Below are 16,305 nucleotides of genomic sequence, written 5' to 3' on the forward strand. Positions count from 1 at the left end.
AAGGCAAACCCTTATCTACTTTCTACCACTAGACCCCGGTTTTCTAGAATTTTACATAAATGGAATCATATGGCATGCACTCTCTATGGTCTGCCTTCTTTCACTCGGCGTCCTTATTTTGGGGTTTGTCCGTAGTCCCCGTTTACTGTTAAGTAGAACTCCACTGCATGGAGAGACCACAATTTTGTTTACATGTTCAGCTGTTGCCAGACATTTGGATTGTTTCCAGTTTGAGGCTGTTACACATACAATTCCTACGATCAGCTGCGTACAAATCTTTGTACAGACATAGGCTTTTATTTCTCTTGGGGAAACACCCAGCAATGATATGGCCAGGTCCTATGATGGGTATATGCTTAACTTTTAAGAAACCACTGAGTTTTTCCCAAAGAAGTTGTGCGTCATTCCCCCCCCCCCCCCCACCAGCAGGGCCTGGGAGTCCCAGAGGCTCCCTGGAGCCCAGACACAGGGCTTGCATGGGCTTCTCTCTGTCTCCTTTCCTCCCAACCACTGTGGTCGGTCCTAAGTGAGGAGTGCCTGGAGGGAGGGGCGGAGACCAGGTGACCCTCTTCACCCAGTGCTCAGTCAGCTGCATTTTTTTTAAAGATTTTATTTATTTATTTGACAGAGATCACAAGTAGGCAGAGAGGCAGGCAGAGAGAGAGGAAGGGAAGCAGGTTCTCTGCTGAGCAGAGGCCCCGATGTGGGGCTCCATCCCAGGACCTTGGAATCATGACCTGAGCCGAAAGCAGAGGCTTTAACCCACTGAGCCACCCAGGCACCCCAGTGAGCTACATTTTAATAAAGAGGGTTGACGAGGGCTTGTGTAGTTCCACCATACAAGGTCATATCCCTGACTGCCTGAGAAGTCTTAGGTAAATTCCGCGTTTATACCATTTCAGAGGAAGCGTGGGCCCCACTCTCCATCAAGGGGATTAGCTGCCCTATCTGTGCTCCGGGGCAGACTCTGTGGCCCCAAGCAGGCCTGCGTGCTCTTATCCCCATCCCCTCTGCCTCACAGAGGCAGCCAGAGCTTCTGCAAGGGTTGGGCAACGCTGTGGCTCTGGCCAGTGCCTCTGTACCGCCTTTTGGGGTCAGGGTCACCCAGAGTTGCCTCCCAGTACCATTGCATGGAGCAAGAGTTTTGCAATAGCAGTTCCTGCCCTGGAGAGCTGGTGAGAACTTCTCCTTAGCAAAGGCTGCAACAAGGTGAGGGGCAGGGAACGGACGGAGCGGAGGGGGACAGGGCCGGGGCTCTGCAGCAATCAGGGCAACAGAATCAGCCCTACCCAAAGGGGCAGCAGTCCCTTCTCGCAGGTCTGATTTGCTCAGAAATTTTTATTAGGGCAAAGTTCATATTCTAGTGGGAGACATCATGTTCTAGAGGAAGTCCCGTGTCGAGTTCATGTCTGCCTTGAGAACAGAGGGAGAGGAGAGACCTGGCAGAAATGTTCAAAGGGAAGGCAAAGAGTTCTGCTCCTGGACCAGAACTCATCTGAAGGAAATCAGGGGCTGGGAATGGGGAAAATGGACCTTTTCCCCATTTGGGGAGGGATGGAAGGACTGTGCTGAGGTCCAGCCTCTAGCTCCACACTGCCCCCACCCCAAAGAGACCCCACCAAGTCCAAGGAAGAGCACAAAAGCTCCACAGACATTAGAAGACTGGGGATGCCTGGCAGAAGCTTCCACAGTCACCACAGGCCACCCCTGGTGCTGCATGCGGACGTGCATGGAACATGGGAGTGACTCCAGAGCACATGTCTAGCCCAGCGGCACACAGAAGAGCACCTGGGGGCACTTCCAACAGACTCCCTCAAATTCCTGGGAGAACTTTATGGGGGGGGCGGTAAAGTCCTGCATGAGCGCAGAGACTGTCAGCTAGTGTGATTTTAATCACAGCGCTTGATGGGACCTCGCTGTTCCCAGGCTGGGGATACCCTGGAAAACTTAGGCAACATCATTATTTCTTTCAACAAGATGTCACTCAGATCCTCCAATGTACACCAGTTCCCCCACTTCGTCAAATCATTCCATGCTCAACAGAATGCTGTGAAGCCCCCAGGATATGCCAGAAACACTGTGGTTGGTTTGGGGATTCAGAGATTTTTATCATAGATTCGTCCTATTTATGTATAATATTTATATATTTTTCTATATTGTATACCATCGATTTATATATTATTTTTATGTGTTTTTATGTATTACATATAAAAGATATAAAATCCCTACTTTTAAGAACGTCACAGAGGGGAGGAGGGAGCAGCTGAGATGATTACCGATCCCATAAACTGAAGCCATAATAGAGATAAGCCCTGGGGTGGGGTTGGTGGGGGCTGCGGATTGCACAGAGAGAGGGCTGCATGGCTCTGGGGCGGTCTTGACCAGGCTGCATCTTAAAGGAAAAAGAAGAGTTGGCCAGACCAAGAATCTAGGAACGAGCATAGCCAGGGGAGGGAAAGGCATGCCAGGCTCTGCGGGGGAACCACAGGGCTCTTTGGGAGCCGCACATGGTTCTCCGTGGTTGGAGTTGGGGGGTCCCGGGGGTGTGGCCTGGAACGAGGCCGGGTAGGTACAGAAGGTCCCATGCAGAGGCTCAGGGGATTGACTCTACCTGAGGGCAGTGCAGGTCCTTGAAGGGTTTTAAAAGGAAAAGAGCCTGATCAAATTCACACTTCGGTAAGTTGTTCTGAGAGCCGAGTGGAGGATGGTTTGTGGGAGAAAAACTTGAGGCAGAGACGATTTAGACTCACCCTCTACCCTCTGCGCCCCTCCCCTACCCCGCGCCTGCGCATGCGTTCTCTCTCAAATAAAAAATCTTTCAATATAGACACATTTAATCCACATGACAACCCTAGGCAGTAGGTGCTTCATTAGCCCCATTTTACAGATGATGGAACTGAGGCCCGTAAGACTGAGTAACTCGCCCGAGGTCCGCAGTCCAGCTCTGAAACCCACAGCTCTCCCCCATGTATTGCAGTAGTTCAGGCAAGAGAGAATAAAGTGTTGCCTAACATTGTCCTTGAAGATGGCAAGGGGCAGATAATCAAGAGAGATGTTAAGAGATAGCCTCGTGCAAGGGGCCTGCCAGAGACAGGCTGTTTCCTGTAGGCCGGATGCCCAGCTAGGAGGGTGGGGTCAGAATTCCAAGAGACAAGCTTTCTACCTGCTGAACTTGCAGCATCTGTGGGACCTCAGGGGAAACGTCAAGAGGCTGCACGAGGCTCAGGCTACGCAAGGAGTTTGAGCTGCAAAGAGAAGTTTAGGAGGGAAGCCGGGCACTGAAGGTGTGGGAGACCCCTGCACTTATGGGGGGGGGTGGCTGAAACCCAGGGAGTAGGTGAGGGCAGGGAAAGAAGAGGACCAATACAGGGCCCCAGGGAACATCCAGATTTGAGGAATGAATGGAGAACTAAAGCCACAAAATGAGAGCAAGGTTCAGGAGAAATAGGAAGAGAATGAGATCAGTGGGATTAAATACTGCAGAGGTCAAATGAGACTTGAACAATAATCATTTCCCCATAAATACAGTTACAAGGCATACAGCAGGCTGGGAAAAAACATTTTAACATAATTGACAAATGTGAGATAGTATGAGTAGATAGGGTAACTAACAGACCCTTTTATGGATTGCCCATGGGAGAATAAATTGATAGGGTCTTTTCTTTTTTTCTTTTTTAAATTTTTTTATTTTAAGATTTTATTATTTATTTGCTAGAGACAGACACAGAAAGAGAGCACAGCAGGGGGAGTGGGAGAGGGAGAAGCAGGCCTCCCGCCGAGCAGAGAGCCCGATGCAGGGCTTGATCCCAGGACCCTGGGATCATGACCTGAGCTGAAGGCAGATGCTTAACCACTGAGCCACCCAGGTGCCCCGATAGTCTTTTCTTTTCTTTTTTTTTTTTAAGATTTTATTTATTTATTTGACAGACAGAGATCACAGGTAGGCAGAGAGGTAGACAGAGAGAGAGGAAGGGAAGCAGGCTCCCTGCTGAGCAGAGAGTCCGATACGGGGCTCGATCCAAGGACCCTGGGATCATGACCTGAGCTGAAAGCAGAGGCTTTAACCCACTGAGCCACCCAGGCGCCCGATACAGTCTTTTCTTATGGAAGCATAGTGGATACACAATGTTATATTAATTTCAGGTATATAACACAGTGACCGGACAGTTCTGGACATTACGCCACCACAATACATGTAGCAGATACAGGCTTATCAAAATTTAAATAGGCACATATATGACCCAGCAAAATTACACTTAAACCACACAAACCATCGTACAAATTCCCAGAGACGTACATCCAAAGATGCTCATAGCAAGACTTAAATATTCATCCATAAGGCAATTATCGGATCGATCATGATACATCCGCCCCGTGGACTAGTGTGTTGTCAGGGAAAAAAGAAAGGTGGACCAACATGCAGCCCATGACAGCGTGGTAAGGTGCAGAATGATATCATCAGTTCCATATCATTTGTTTTCGGGAGAAGAAGGAAAACATGTCCGTACCTGCACGTGTGGGAAAGTCTGGAAAGATGGACACAAGATCTGTGTGAATCTAAGGACAGAAAGGAGTCCTTTCAGTTTGACTTCAGATCCTTTGGTGGTTCCTATATTCTTTACAGTATGCAGGCTTTGTTGTTATAACCGTAAAACCGCTTTATTTAAGAAAGGGGTGTGCTCGCTTCAGCAGCAGATGTATTTGAGAAAGGGGCTTATTGGACGTCGTGGCCTGAGGTCGTTGGTAGTGTTGGCAGGAGCTGTTTCAGCCGAGGGATGGGAAGGGAGCAAGCAGCAGTGGGCTGAGCAGTGAAGAAGAGGAGGCGAGGGGGAAGTAGCCACTTTCTCTAGAAGTCCAGCCGTGAGCAGAGCCCTGGGGGCACAGTAGCTGGAGGGGTCCTACGACAGAAGGCGGGTGACAGAGACATGAGCAAACTCAGGGAAAGAGATGGCGGATGGGGCAGAAGGGCCAGGAGGCAGACCCCTCAAGGCAGGGTGTCCCACAGCCAGGGCAGGAATTCACCGGAAAGAGAAGGAGGGATGCTTCCCACGCTGACCCTAGAAGGAAGGAAGAAAGTGTGTAACAAGTACAGGCAAGTCTGTTCACCGGGGGCTGGGGTTGCCTGCATCTTCCTTGTAAAGAAGGAGGTGCAGGTTGGAAACGCTCAGAGACAGCCTGAGCAGGCTCAGTCTCTCCTCAGCCAGGGTGGCCCCTCCAGAAACCCTCAGACAGGTAGGTGTGAAATCCCCAGTGCTCACCACAGAATCTCCAGGCAGATTTTTGGCCTGGAGTGAGAGTCCTAGGACTGACCTCATTGCTCCTCTGAGGGGACGCCTCCCCCTGGTGGGCCTCCTGGAATTCACCCTGGTGACCCCAGGTCAGACGTTTCCCTCTAAAGCTGCTTCACTTTTTTTCCTGCCAAACAGTGCTGACTGCTCCCAAGCCCCAAGCCACGGAGGAGATCAGGAGCCACTCCTGCGACGACAGCAGCTGTTGCGGCAAATAGCAGGTAAGTTAGCTGTTCCGAGCGAGGGCCGTCAGGGACTCGTGTCTGGCAGAACTTCACTCTCCTCTCTGAGTCCCCTGAGAACTGATGGGTTGAACTGCAGGAGCAGAAACATAGAGCTAAAGAGAAAGACATCTTCACCTGGACAGCGTGGCCCCAAAAGAACTTTCTGCAGTCCTGGGGGTGTTCTGTATCAGCACTGTCCAAATATGGTAGCCACCTGTCACATGCGAGCTTTGAACCCTTGAAAGGCGGCCGGTATGACTAAGGAACTACATTTTTCGTTCTCTTTCAACTCAGTTGCAGTAGCTATGTATATCCAGGGGCTATTTTGCAGGACAATACAGATCTAGAACGATCGCTTCATTTTCCAGCAGATTGCATCAAGGCCGGGCGAGAATTGACTCGTCCGAGCTCATCTTGACCACCAGCAACAGAGCCAGCCCATTCTCCTCACCCCACCATCCATGTGCGGGTGCCAGACCAACCTAATGAATATCAAGAAGCGGACCAGGGGGGAAATGTCAAATCCGGGCTCCCCTTTCTACACCTTTTTATTCCGTTATCTGGGACTGAAAGTTTCCTAACCGAGCTCGGAAAGCTGAAACTAGGCTCCAGCCCCTTGTTACAGTGGACAGAATACAGAGTTTGAGGTCAGGTAAAAACATTTCTTAAAAACTGTTTAAACACCAGTTCCCTGTGTCACTCTGATGAGGTTGCGTAACTCCCAGAGTCTGGTTTCCTCGTTCAGAAAGTGCACACTTCACGGCTTTGTTATGAGGATCAAATACGTACCAATTCTTTTTGTTCAAGATAGTATTTTAAACTGATCTCTATACCCAGGGTGGGGCTCTAGACCCCAAGATCAAGAGTTGTTGCATGCTCCCCCAACTGAGCCAGCCAAGCGCCCCTCAATGCACAAGTTCCGAAAAGCACTTTTCCCAGAAGCTGGACCTTAGCAGGGACCCAACACTATAGCTCACATGACTCTTGTTATCCAGGCCAGAGCCGACGGGGCTGTATATCAAAGTCTGCCCGGAAAGCAGACCCACTGCTTTTCCTTCCCTGGGGGAGGGGGGGGTGTAGTGGGACAGACGTCATGGCACTAGTTGATAAACTATTCCAGAAACGAAGATCGCCCTAACAAACACTAACATCAGGCTTCCTGTATGTCTTAAGTGCTTTACGGGTAGTCCCTCGTTTGAGTCTCAGCACAGCCCAGTGAGTTAGATGCTATCACTGGCCTCATTTTACAGGTGAGTAAACCAAGACTCAGAAAGGGAAAGTCACTGAGCCCGAGTTGCTGGGCTCACTCAGTCCCTAACCACTGCTTTCCTTGTGCCTCTCTCCGTGTATAACAAGCCTCTGCCTGGTTTTAGCATCGCCGGGCCAGGAGTCACTGCATTCTTCTCCAGCATGGGAAAGAGGGAAGTGACAAAGAATGTTTGCTAAACAGTTGAACTCGAAGGTTCTTTCCTAGGGGTAAGCAAGTTTGTTGCAGTCTTCGAGCGCTCCGCGGGTCCTGGGATGCAGGGGGCAAGAGACATAGTGGAGGGGCTGGAGGCACGGTTTGCATTCACCGTGGGGGAGGGGGGGCGGAGCTTGGGAGGAAGCCGTGAATCAGCGTTCACTGTTCTGCCTGTATTTATCCTTTCCACGGTAATTAATAACAAATGTACATTCTCAGTGTCACTCAACTCTGCTTTCGAAAATGTGTTTGGACTTGGATAAGATGCGAATTTTTCCCAAAAGCCTTTCTTTCCAAATGAGATGGTCTTGGCTCCAAAAGTGGCCAGCCACACACACCCAAGGGTACAGGCCAAGAAAGGGCTCTGGGGCTGCATGGGGTGGGGACAGGAGGCATTAGGTCCAGGATCACCAGAAGCTCTAGTTCCATCTCTCTCATCTTCATGAGCTGCTCTCCTTTGAGATGGGAGAACTGTTCAAGAGCAGGAGGGCTGGGGGCTCCCGAGCAGGGGGCAGCCCGAGGGAGCTAGGGTATGGGGACAGTCAGACAAGGCTGCTGAAAGAGCCAGGGTCTGCTGAGACCAGGGCAAAGATGAGAGAAATCCATGCCATCCTGGGCAAACCGCTGCCTTTGCATGGGCCTCAGTTTACTCCTCCGTGAAATGGAAAGATTGGCTGGAAAACACCACAGGTCCCTTACCAATATGGAGCTCTACCAGGTCAGAAAATAACTCGCGATCCAAGAGCTGACCTGAGAATTAATTATTCAAGTTATCAAAAGCATCCAGCAGCCTGAGGACTCCACCCTCGGGTTGAGCAACATAATCCACCGCTCACTTCCTCCACTCTCTTCTCACCACCACCGCCCTGTCAGTCAGACACATCTGCCCTCCTGGACAGGTCCCACAGGTGAAAGGCCCAGACTCCTGGTAAGTCTTGGAACACCCACCCTTCTCACCTTCCAGAATGTCTCTGTTCTCTGTCCCCCTTGACACCCAGCCCCCAATGACTCCAGACATCTCTCCCCATCCCAGGGTGGGCTTCTTTCCTCTTAAGACCTCCCTAGATCCCCAAAGGGAGAGCTCCTGCCCCTCTTCCTTACTCCTCTCTCCAACAACCACTTAGGGCAACTCTCTGCCCAGCCCCTTCCCTTCCGGACTCAGCCAGCAACCCTGCTTTGACTAGGATTGGGTCCAAGGAGGGGCCAGACATTGTCCAGTCCCCGTTCCCCTATATTAAATGCAAATATTGTGGATTATATTTATAGAGAGAAAGCATGCTAGAATTGTATTAAAATTCCTGAATTTTCTATTGTGATTGAAAAGATTGCCTTCAATGTTTGGGATCTTGTATGTCTCCGTTGTTCAGCATTTTTATAAAATGAATTAGAATCATCCCATCCATGGAGTTTCTGAATGACCATGAGTCATTAGGGTCCAGCCATTTCACTCAATGAGGGAATCTCCCACTTGTTCACCAAAAACATGACCAGGAGGTCGGTGGGAGTCAGCCAGTTTAAAGGTGTTTTGTTTATCATTCTTGTAACGACTATTTCTTTCATTCTGGTCCTACTGAATAGATAAGAAAACAACGCACAAAATATCAAATAATAGGAGTAAACTGTATGCAGTCTGACTTCATGAGATCTTGAAAACTTAACTTACATATATATTTCAAAATATATATTTCAAAAATATTTAATATAGGAGGTTAATATAGGAGGTATGATTTTTTTTTTAATAAAGCAGGTCTGTAGACTGTAAGTTGATCCACACCTACATGGAATCCGGGCTGCAGCATTTGTAGGCTCTGTGACCATGGGCTGATGTCTGAGCCCCTCTGTGCCCGTCTTCTCATCTGTAGTCAGGACTGATCATATCTATCCGTAACATTCCAAGGAGGTCATGTCCCCTGAGGCACAAAGCAGACCTCAGACAGGTCAACTCCCTTCCCTTAATTTCTCCCTTTGATTGTCAACACATCCTCCCTAGAGACTGGTAAGCTGAAAAACCCACAAACATCAACAAAGCATTGTCCCCCCAGTGGCTGGAGGTCACTGCCCTGTCCTGCTACTCTTGCCTGAATTCTCCACCTCCTGTCCTGACTTTCAGGGTCTCCTTCTGGACCTCAAGCAGATCTTTCATGTCTGGGAGTGGGGGCTCCCCTGTGTATCTCCAGCCCCTCCCCCACACAGCTGAGCACTGGATTATCTAGAATGAGGACTAACCAGTGACATATGCTTGGCTGCTGTTGTCTCCTGATAGGGCAGTTTCTACTTCCGCCTGCCGTCTCACTGTCATTATTCCTAAATACGGGCCTCTCCTCTATGGACACAAGCTCTCTGTCCCATTATGCTCTGCTAAAAGTGGGCCTTCTCTAGGTCATTTCTTCCCTTGAGATTATCTCTGATCATCTGTTCCCAGAGGTGACCCATCCTTGACCTTGTGACTTCATTGGACATAACCCTGGGATAAACATCCTCTTGACCGTGGGATGGCAGAACTAGTGACTTGTCACAGGTCTCGCCAACAACACTGGCTGAGTTGTATGGTGGCCTTTCCCATTATTACCTTATCTTCCTGGCTAGACATTCCCCACACCCATCAGATCTTTCTAGGTTCACAGACTGAGTCTACTCTATCTATGGTCTCCGTGGGCTGAGAAGCTGATTTAACTGGCCGCAATCACCTAGACTAAGAATCCCGTCACTCCAGGGGAAAGGGCATTGCTTTTCTGGTTTCTCTTAACCCTCCTCGGCTTTCTTCTTTGCTGTATAAGATGGAGAGTGACAGACCTCCCTCTGCTAAAGAGAAAAGCTTCTCGAGAGTTTCATTGTTGATGTGGTGGTTTTACTATCTGTGTTTGCTTCTCAAAGGTGTCCCCCTCTGGTTAATTTTTTTCTAATTGAGATGGAATTCGCACTCTGTAGAAGTCACCCATTCACAGGGTACAACTAGTGGTCCTTAGTATTTACGTGAAACTATATACAATCCTTGCACTGTCTAATTCCTGAACACTTTCATCAGCCTGAAAAGAAACCCCTCCCTCTAGCACCTGGCAACCCAGATCTGCTTTCTGTCCCTACTGATTTGCCTCTCCTGTACATTTCACATACATGGACTCGTACAGTATGAAGTCTTTTAGGTCTGGCTTTTTTTTTTTTTTTTTTTGCCTGGAATAATGTTTTCATGGTTCATCCACATCGCAGCAGATGTCAGTCCTTTATTCCTGTCGTTGGTTGGGTAACAGCCTATGGTCTGTGTGCGCCTCCGTTAGTTTCTCCATTTATTGGTTGATGCACATTTGAATTGTTCCCACTGTTCGGCTGTCACGCGGCTGTGAACATTTGTGTACAAGTTTTTGTGGGGACATGGGTTTTCCATTCTCTTGGGCATGTATCTAGAAGTGAAATTGCTGGGTCATTGGTAACTATGTTCGATGTTTTGAACAACTGCCAAGCTGTTCAAAGCAGCCGCTCCTCTGGTGCCTCTCCACGAGCAGTATATGAAGGGTCCCATTCCCCACATCCTCGTCAGCAGCATTATTGTCCCTCTTGTTTGATGATGATGATACTATTGAGTATTGAAGTAATTCTGGAGCCTTGGTACTTTGTGTTTTTCTCTTTAACGCTGGTTCCATTTTGAGGTGGGTTGCCTCCTTGCGTATGGTCCCAGGACGGCCATACCTTGTCATAAAGAAATGGCACAGTAGTGATGCATCTTGTGGTTCACAAGGAACTCACTTGGGAGCTGGTTTACGTTCATTTACATACTCTTTGAAAACTGGGCAAAATTTCAGAGTGACTGCAGCTTCCCCTGGAAGCAGGCTTTGGGCTGTCCCCAAAACAAGGGCAGAGTCAACAGAAGCGGGTTTACCTGGACTTCATCTGGGGGTGCTGGGGAGTCAGGGGTGGATGAAGGCTCTCACTGGCAGGACAGAAAGTGTCCCCACCAGAATGGAAAAGCCACCAAAACAAGGATAGTGTGTCTCTACCCGTCTGCACCTCCTGATAGGGCACAGTTGCCACTGCCTGCACCTGTCCCAACCTGTCTTCTCTCCTTCCCACTGCCTCTCCCACTGCGGGGAGCACTCTGGATTTCCCTGTTCACCTCCATGTGGCAGTCCATGGCTGTGGCAGTCCGTCACATTTCACCCGCTTAGAGAATCAGTCAGCCACCCGCTTAGGATTTTTAATATATTTTTTTGAAACTGCACAAATATTCCCACAGCAGGTCTCCCACATCCTGAAAGAAAAATGCTGGGCTGTAAATAAGCTTTCTTCTAGGTCCAGTATCCTGCAGCTGTACCGCTGTTACCACTAAATCTATTTTCCCATAAACTTCTTTTAATGACTTCCAAAAAGTGGGACAGAGGGGCTCCTCGCTCAGCTTTCTAGTCAAACCTCCACCTTTCTCCAGTGGTCAAACCCAGTAGGATCGCCTGCTTCATCCCCCTCATCAAGAACTGTATGGCACCCCCTATTTCTGACATTAAATCCAGCTTCAATACCAGATTGGCTCACCACTGAAGAATCCGAGAAGTGATCTGTAGGGATTGGGATTTCAACAATGTTTCGGGTGATGGTGATGTCATGGAAAGCGCTCAGAACCTCTCTGGCTTTGAGGGAACTATACGTTTTGTAACGTGCCATTTATCACTAATTGTGGCTCATAACGTAGAGCCACAACTATTTCCTAATGTGAAGGTTGCTTCCGTGTAATATACAAGCCAAGGCAAAGAACCCTGTCCGAGATTCATGGGCAAATAGGCTAAAATCTGGGGAGAGATTGCTGTGCAGTAACTCTCGTCTCTCTTCTCTAGGCCAGGACTTAAGTTTGCCTCCAATATGGAAGACATGGACTGGGAGGCTTACGGCTTGGAAGATCTCTTTGGTGAAAATTACACTTACAGCACAGAACTGCCCTTCATTCCAGAAGGCTCTGCCCCATGCAGGCCAGAATCTCTGGAAATCAACAAGTATGCAGTGGTGGTCATCTACGCCCTGGTCTTCGTGCTGAGCCTGCTGGGAAACTCCCTAGTGATACTGGTTGTCCTATACAGTCGGCTCAGCCAGTCTGTCACCGACGTCTACCTGCTGAACTTGGCCATAGCCGACCTGCTCTTCGCCCTGACCTTGCCTATCTGGGCTGCCTCCAAGGCGAAAGGCTGGATCTTTGGCACACCCCTGTGCAAGGTGGTCTCTCTCCTGAAGGAAGTCAACTTCTACAGTGGCATCCTACTGCTGGCCTGCATCAGCATGGACCGCTACCTGGCCATTGTCCATGCCACACGCACGCTGACCCAGAAGCGGCACTGGGTCAAGTTCATATGCTTGGGCATCTGGGCGCTGTCCCTGATCCTGTCCCTGCCCATCTTCGTCTTCCGCAGGGCCATCAATCCCCCCTACTCCAGCCCGGTCTGCTACGAGGACATGGGCGCCAACACGACGAGACTGCGGATAGTGATGCGGGCCCTGCCCCAGACCTTCGGCTTCCTCGCGCCCTTGGCCGTCATGCTGTTCTGCTACGGGCTCACCCTGCGTACGCTGTTCCAGGCCCACATGGGGCAGAAGCACCGGGCCATGAGGGTCATCTTCGCCGTCGTGCTCGTCTTCCTGCTCTGCTGGCTGCCCTACAACCTGGTCCTGGTCGCAGACACCCTCATGAGGCTCCGGGTGATCGAGGAGACGTGCGAGCGCCGCAACGACATCGGCCGGGCCCTGGATGCCACCGAGATTCTGGGCTTCCTCCACAGCTGCCTCAATCCCTTCATCTACGCCTTCATCGGCCAGAAGTTTCGCCACGGACTCCTCAAGATCATGGCCTTCCACGGACTCATCAGCAAGGAGTATTTGTCCAAGGAGGGCAGGCCTTCCTTCGTTGGCTCATCTTCAGCAAACACTTCTACTACCTTCTAAGCCCCTGGGCCCTGCTGTAGCTCCTCGGGGCACCTCCCTCGCCGTCAGCATCCCATCCTGAGCCTCATGTCCACTGGCTGTTTCCAGTCTCTGTGTCAAGGCAGCTCCCGGTTGTGGTTACAGGAAGCTACTGGGGCCACGTCCTTTTCAGGCCCATTGGACGGTTTAGAAATCCTGCCCTCGTTCCCCATGCCTCTCTATACTTACTATGCCAGCTGCTAGAGCTCAGTCCATCCTAGCACTGAGCCCACAGCACTGTTCTCTGGGGCAGTTAAAGACATTCAAAAGGCATCCCTTCAGGTGACGACAGAAAGTGCCTACCACGGGGAGCCGTTAGTGGCAAACAACAGCGGTTGCTTTCCCAACTCTCCCTTTCTTGCTTGCCAGCAAAGCCCACCTCCCTTGAGGGAGGCCGAGAAGGACAGACACTCACTTTCCAAGACTCCCTTAGCTAGGAGTGGCCCTGTCATCCACTTCTGACGAGTAAGATTTCAGGGCAATAGTGTGCTGGTGAACCACTCTCCCGGGGGAAAGAAGTCCAGTTTGTAGCATTTACCAAGTTGCCTGGGGCAAATGCTCCCACCACGGTGATGTCCAAGGTTTTCATGTGTTTAGCAACTCGCTCACAAAAATTTAGGAAATGTAATGGGCTGCTTTCACAAGCAGGTACAAACTGGCTTCAGGACACAGTTGCTTAAGAGGAAGTCTGCTGGGTCCCGGGACTCCTGGGAAGTATTCCTGATTTAAAAATAGAGAGAGAGACACACACCCACATACCCTTGGTTCTTGCCTTTGAATATGGTTGTGGGATATGATGTGACAAAGAGGCAAAAATTGTGCTCAACACACTTAGGCAGATGGAGTGGATGAGAACGAAGAGCCCAGAAAGAGACCCAAGCATAAATGGTCAATGATTTTCAACAAGGGTTACCAAGAATATTCAAAGGGAGAAAGGATAGTTATTCAACACACGGTGCTGGACAAACCAGTTATCCACATGCACAGGAATGAACTTGGTCCCTTTCCTCATACCACATACGAAAGTTAACTCAAAATGGATCAAAACCTACACAGGAGAGCTTCAACTACTAAATCTAAATGTTTAGTAGAAACGTAGAAGAAAAGTTTTTTAACATTGGATTTGGCAATGATTCCTTGGATATGACACCAAAAGCACAGGCAAGAAATGAATAAATAGATAATTGGATTTCCCCAATGTTAAAAACTTTGCACATCAAAGGACACAATGGAGAGAGTGGAAAGGAAAATCATAGGATAGGAGAAAGTATTTTTCAATCAAATTTTATATAGTTTACTCTCCACGATACAAAAATAATTCTTACAGTTCAACAGCAATGACAACAACATCGAAGACAGATAGTAGCAAGTGTCAGCAACGATATGGAAAAACTGGTGGGACCCTTGTGCACCGTTGGTGGAAAAGTAAAATGATGCAGCTGCCATGGAAAACAGCACCTCGAAAGATGAAACAGAATTACTGTATGACCTAGCACTGCCATGTCTAAGTGTACACCCTAGAACGGGGAGCAGAGACTCAAACAGATGTTTGTACACTAACGTTCCTGGCAGCATCATTCACAGTTGCCAAAAAGTGACAATCACGCAATGTCAATCAGTGGATGATGGACCAAAAAATGTGGGGTATACATGTAATGGAATATGGCTCAGTCTTAAAAATGAATGAGTCTCTGGGATATGCTACAACAGGGATGAACCCTGAAAACATGATATGAAGTGGAAGAAGCCAGGCAAAAATAGTGTATGATTCCACTTTTTAGAAGTACCTACAATAGTCAAGTTCATAGAGACAAGAAGTCCCAACAGTGGTTACCAGGGCCAGGCAGAGGGGAAAATAGGAAGTAGTTGTTTAATGGGTACACAGTTCAGTTGGGGGTGATGAAAAGTTTCTGGAGATGGATAGTGGTGATAGTGGTAGGACAGTGGGAATGTGCTTAATCCCACTAAACAGTACACTTAAAATTGGTTAAAAAAAAAACGGTCAATTTTATGTTGTGTGTATCTTAGTGGAAAGAAAACAACAACAACAACAACAACTAGTTCCCAAACGACAAATTTCAGCAACTGAACAAATTGTGGAACCATCTACCTGTAACTTCTTGTTCGAGTAGATAATTAAATGTCTTTTTTTCTTTGTATAAGACACTTAGAGTTGTGTATTTCATTACTTGTGATCAAAAGCATCTGAACTGCTACAGAGAAGTCAGGCAAGGGTGGGCAGAGGTCCTGAATGTAGATTTATTTACAATAATTAAATCCCTTCGCTGCTTCTTGGGTGCACAGAGAGAGACAAGGATTGAAATCGAGAGAGAACCCAGCCTTTCTACCTCCTTCACCCCCAGCCCAAACCTGTGGCCGCTGGACATGTCATGGAAGGAGATGTGTCCCAGGATCACGAAGTGTTTCTTGTGTCTTTGGGTGAAGCCAGAGTCCCAAGTGCCAAAGGTCAGTGTGTTTTACCACATCAGCAGGATTGGGGAGCAGGAAGCCAGACAGCTCTGCTGAGCTCAACCAGTCACCCCTACTTTGAGTCTCCATTCTCTTCTCTCTCCCACTCAAAACACACTCACACGCACACACACACACACACACGCCTGACATGCAGGACCGTCAAAAGCACGCCTTGCAGAATACGGGCATGATATCCAGGCAAAACCAAGGATCTGCCTTGGTTGGGCAGTATTTCCTGAAGACCTGATCCCAGGGCTCTGGGACATAGCAGAGAGACCGCTCACAGGTCTCGTCCCTGTGGGGGCTTTGGCAGGAGGGGTTTGGGCTCGGAGTAGCCCCTTAAGGAGGTAGGACGGCAAGGGGAGTCCGACAGCACAGTCCCCAAACTTAACCAGGTTCCGATCCCCTTCCTGTTAACAATTCTCCAACCACTAAATCAAAGAGACAGCAGCTGTGGCTCTGACCAAAGGCCTCTCCAGGGAGGCAGGAGCAAACCTCTGAGCTGGGGTGCTCAAGGGACAGGTAACTACCAGTCCTGACTCATGAAAGTGCAAACAGGATTAATCCAGCCCCGATAATCCCTTGTCTTGAGCTCATTGTTTGCCAGGCACTGTGCTAAGCTCACATTCAAGCTTGACTGAGCTGCTCTGGCCAAACCTTCCAAATAGCTTCTGATTCAGCAGGCCAACGTGTATTAACTGGAGGGAACACCCCAGTTGCCAGAGGGACTGGGGGTGTTCTGACCTGGCAGGGCTGATGGGCCAGATGGCTCCCTGAGATCACTGTCAATGGGAGGAGGCCAGACCAAGTTTCACTCTGGTTCTGGGGCTCTGCTCTTTGCTCTTCTGACAAGGGCTAGAGGAAGCATGTTTCTCCGAGGGAAATAAGGGGATAAAATAAGCCTAGGAGCTGCAGTTGTGTAAAC

The 16,305-nt window shown here is 49.2% G+C and overlaps 1 protein-coding gene across 2 annotated transcripts; it reads left to right on the forward strand.

The window, feature by feature from the left end:
- Positions 1-5,094: 5,094 nt before the first annotated feature.
- CXCR2 (C-X-C motif chemokine receptor 2) lies at positions 5,095-15,071 on the forward strand. 2 transcript variants are annotated; one of them, XM_046019207.1, is made up of 3 exons: positions 5,095-5,232; positions 5,427-5,509; positions 11,795-15,071. In XM_046019207.1, exon 3 carries the CDS (start codon positions 11,820-11,822, stop codon positions 12,888-12,890), a length of 1,071 nt encoding a protein of 356 aa, XP_045875163.1. In that variant the 5' UTR covers positions 5,095-5,232; positions 5,427-5,509; positions 11,795-11,819; the 3' UTR covers positions 12,891-15,071. The 2 variants fall into 2 exon arrangements, with proteins under 2 accessions (XP_045875163.1, XP_045875164.1); XM_046019208.1 differs by lacking the exons at positions 5,095-5,232; positions 5,427-5,509 and adding an exon at positions 7,840-7,902.
- Positions 15,072-16,305: the final 1,234 nt, after the last annotated feature.

The sequence above is a fragment of the Meles meles genome, chromosome 9 (genome assembly GCF_922984935.1).
Source record: "Meles meles chromosome 9, mMelMel3.1 paternal haplotype, whole genome shotgun sequence".
Lineage (NCBI taxonomy): Eukaryota > Metazoa > Chordata > Mammalia > Carnivora > Mustelidae > Meles > Meles meles.

Excerpts from the sequence above, each read along its gene's own strand:
- CXCR2 (XM_046019207.1), top strand. The coding sequence starts at position 11,820 with ATGGAAGACATGGACTGGGAGGCTTACGGCTTGGAAGATCTCTTTGGT.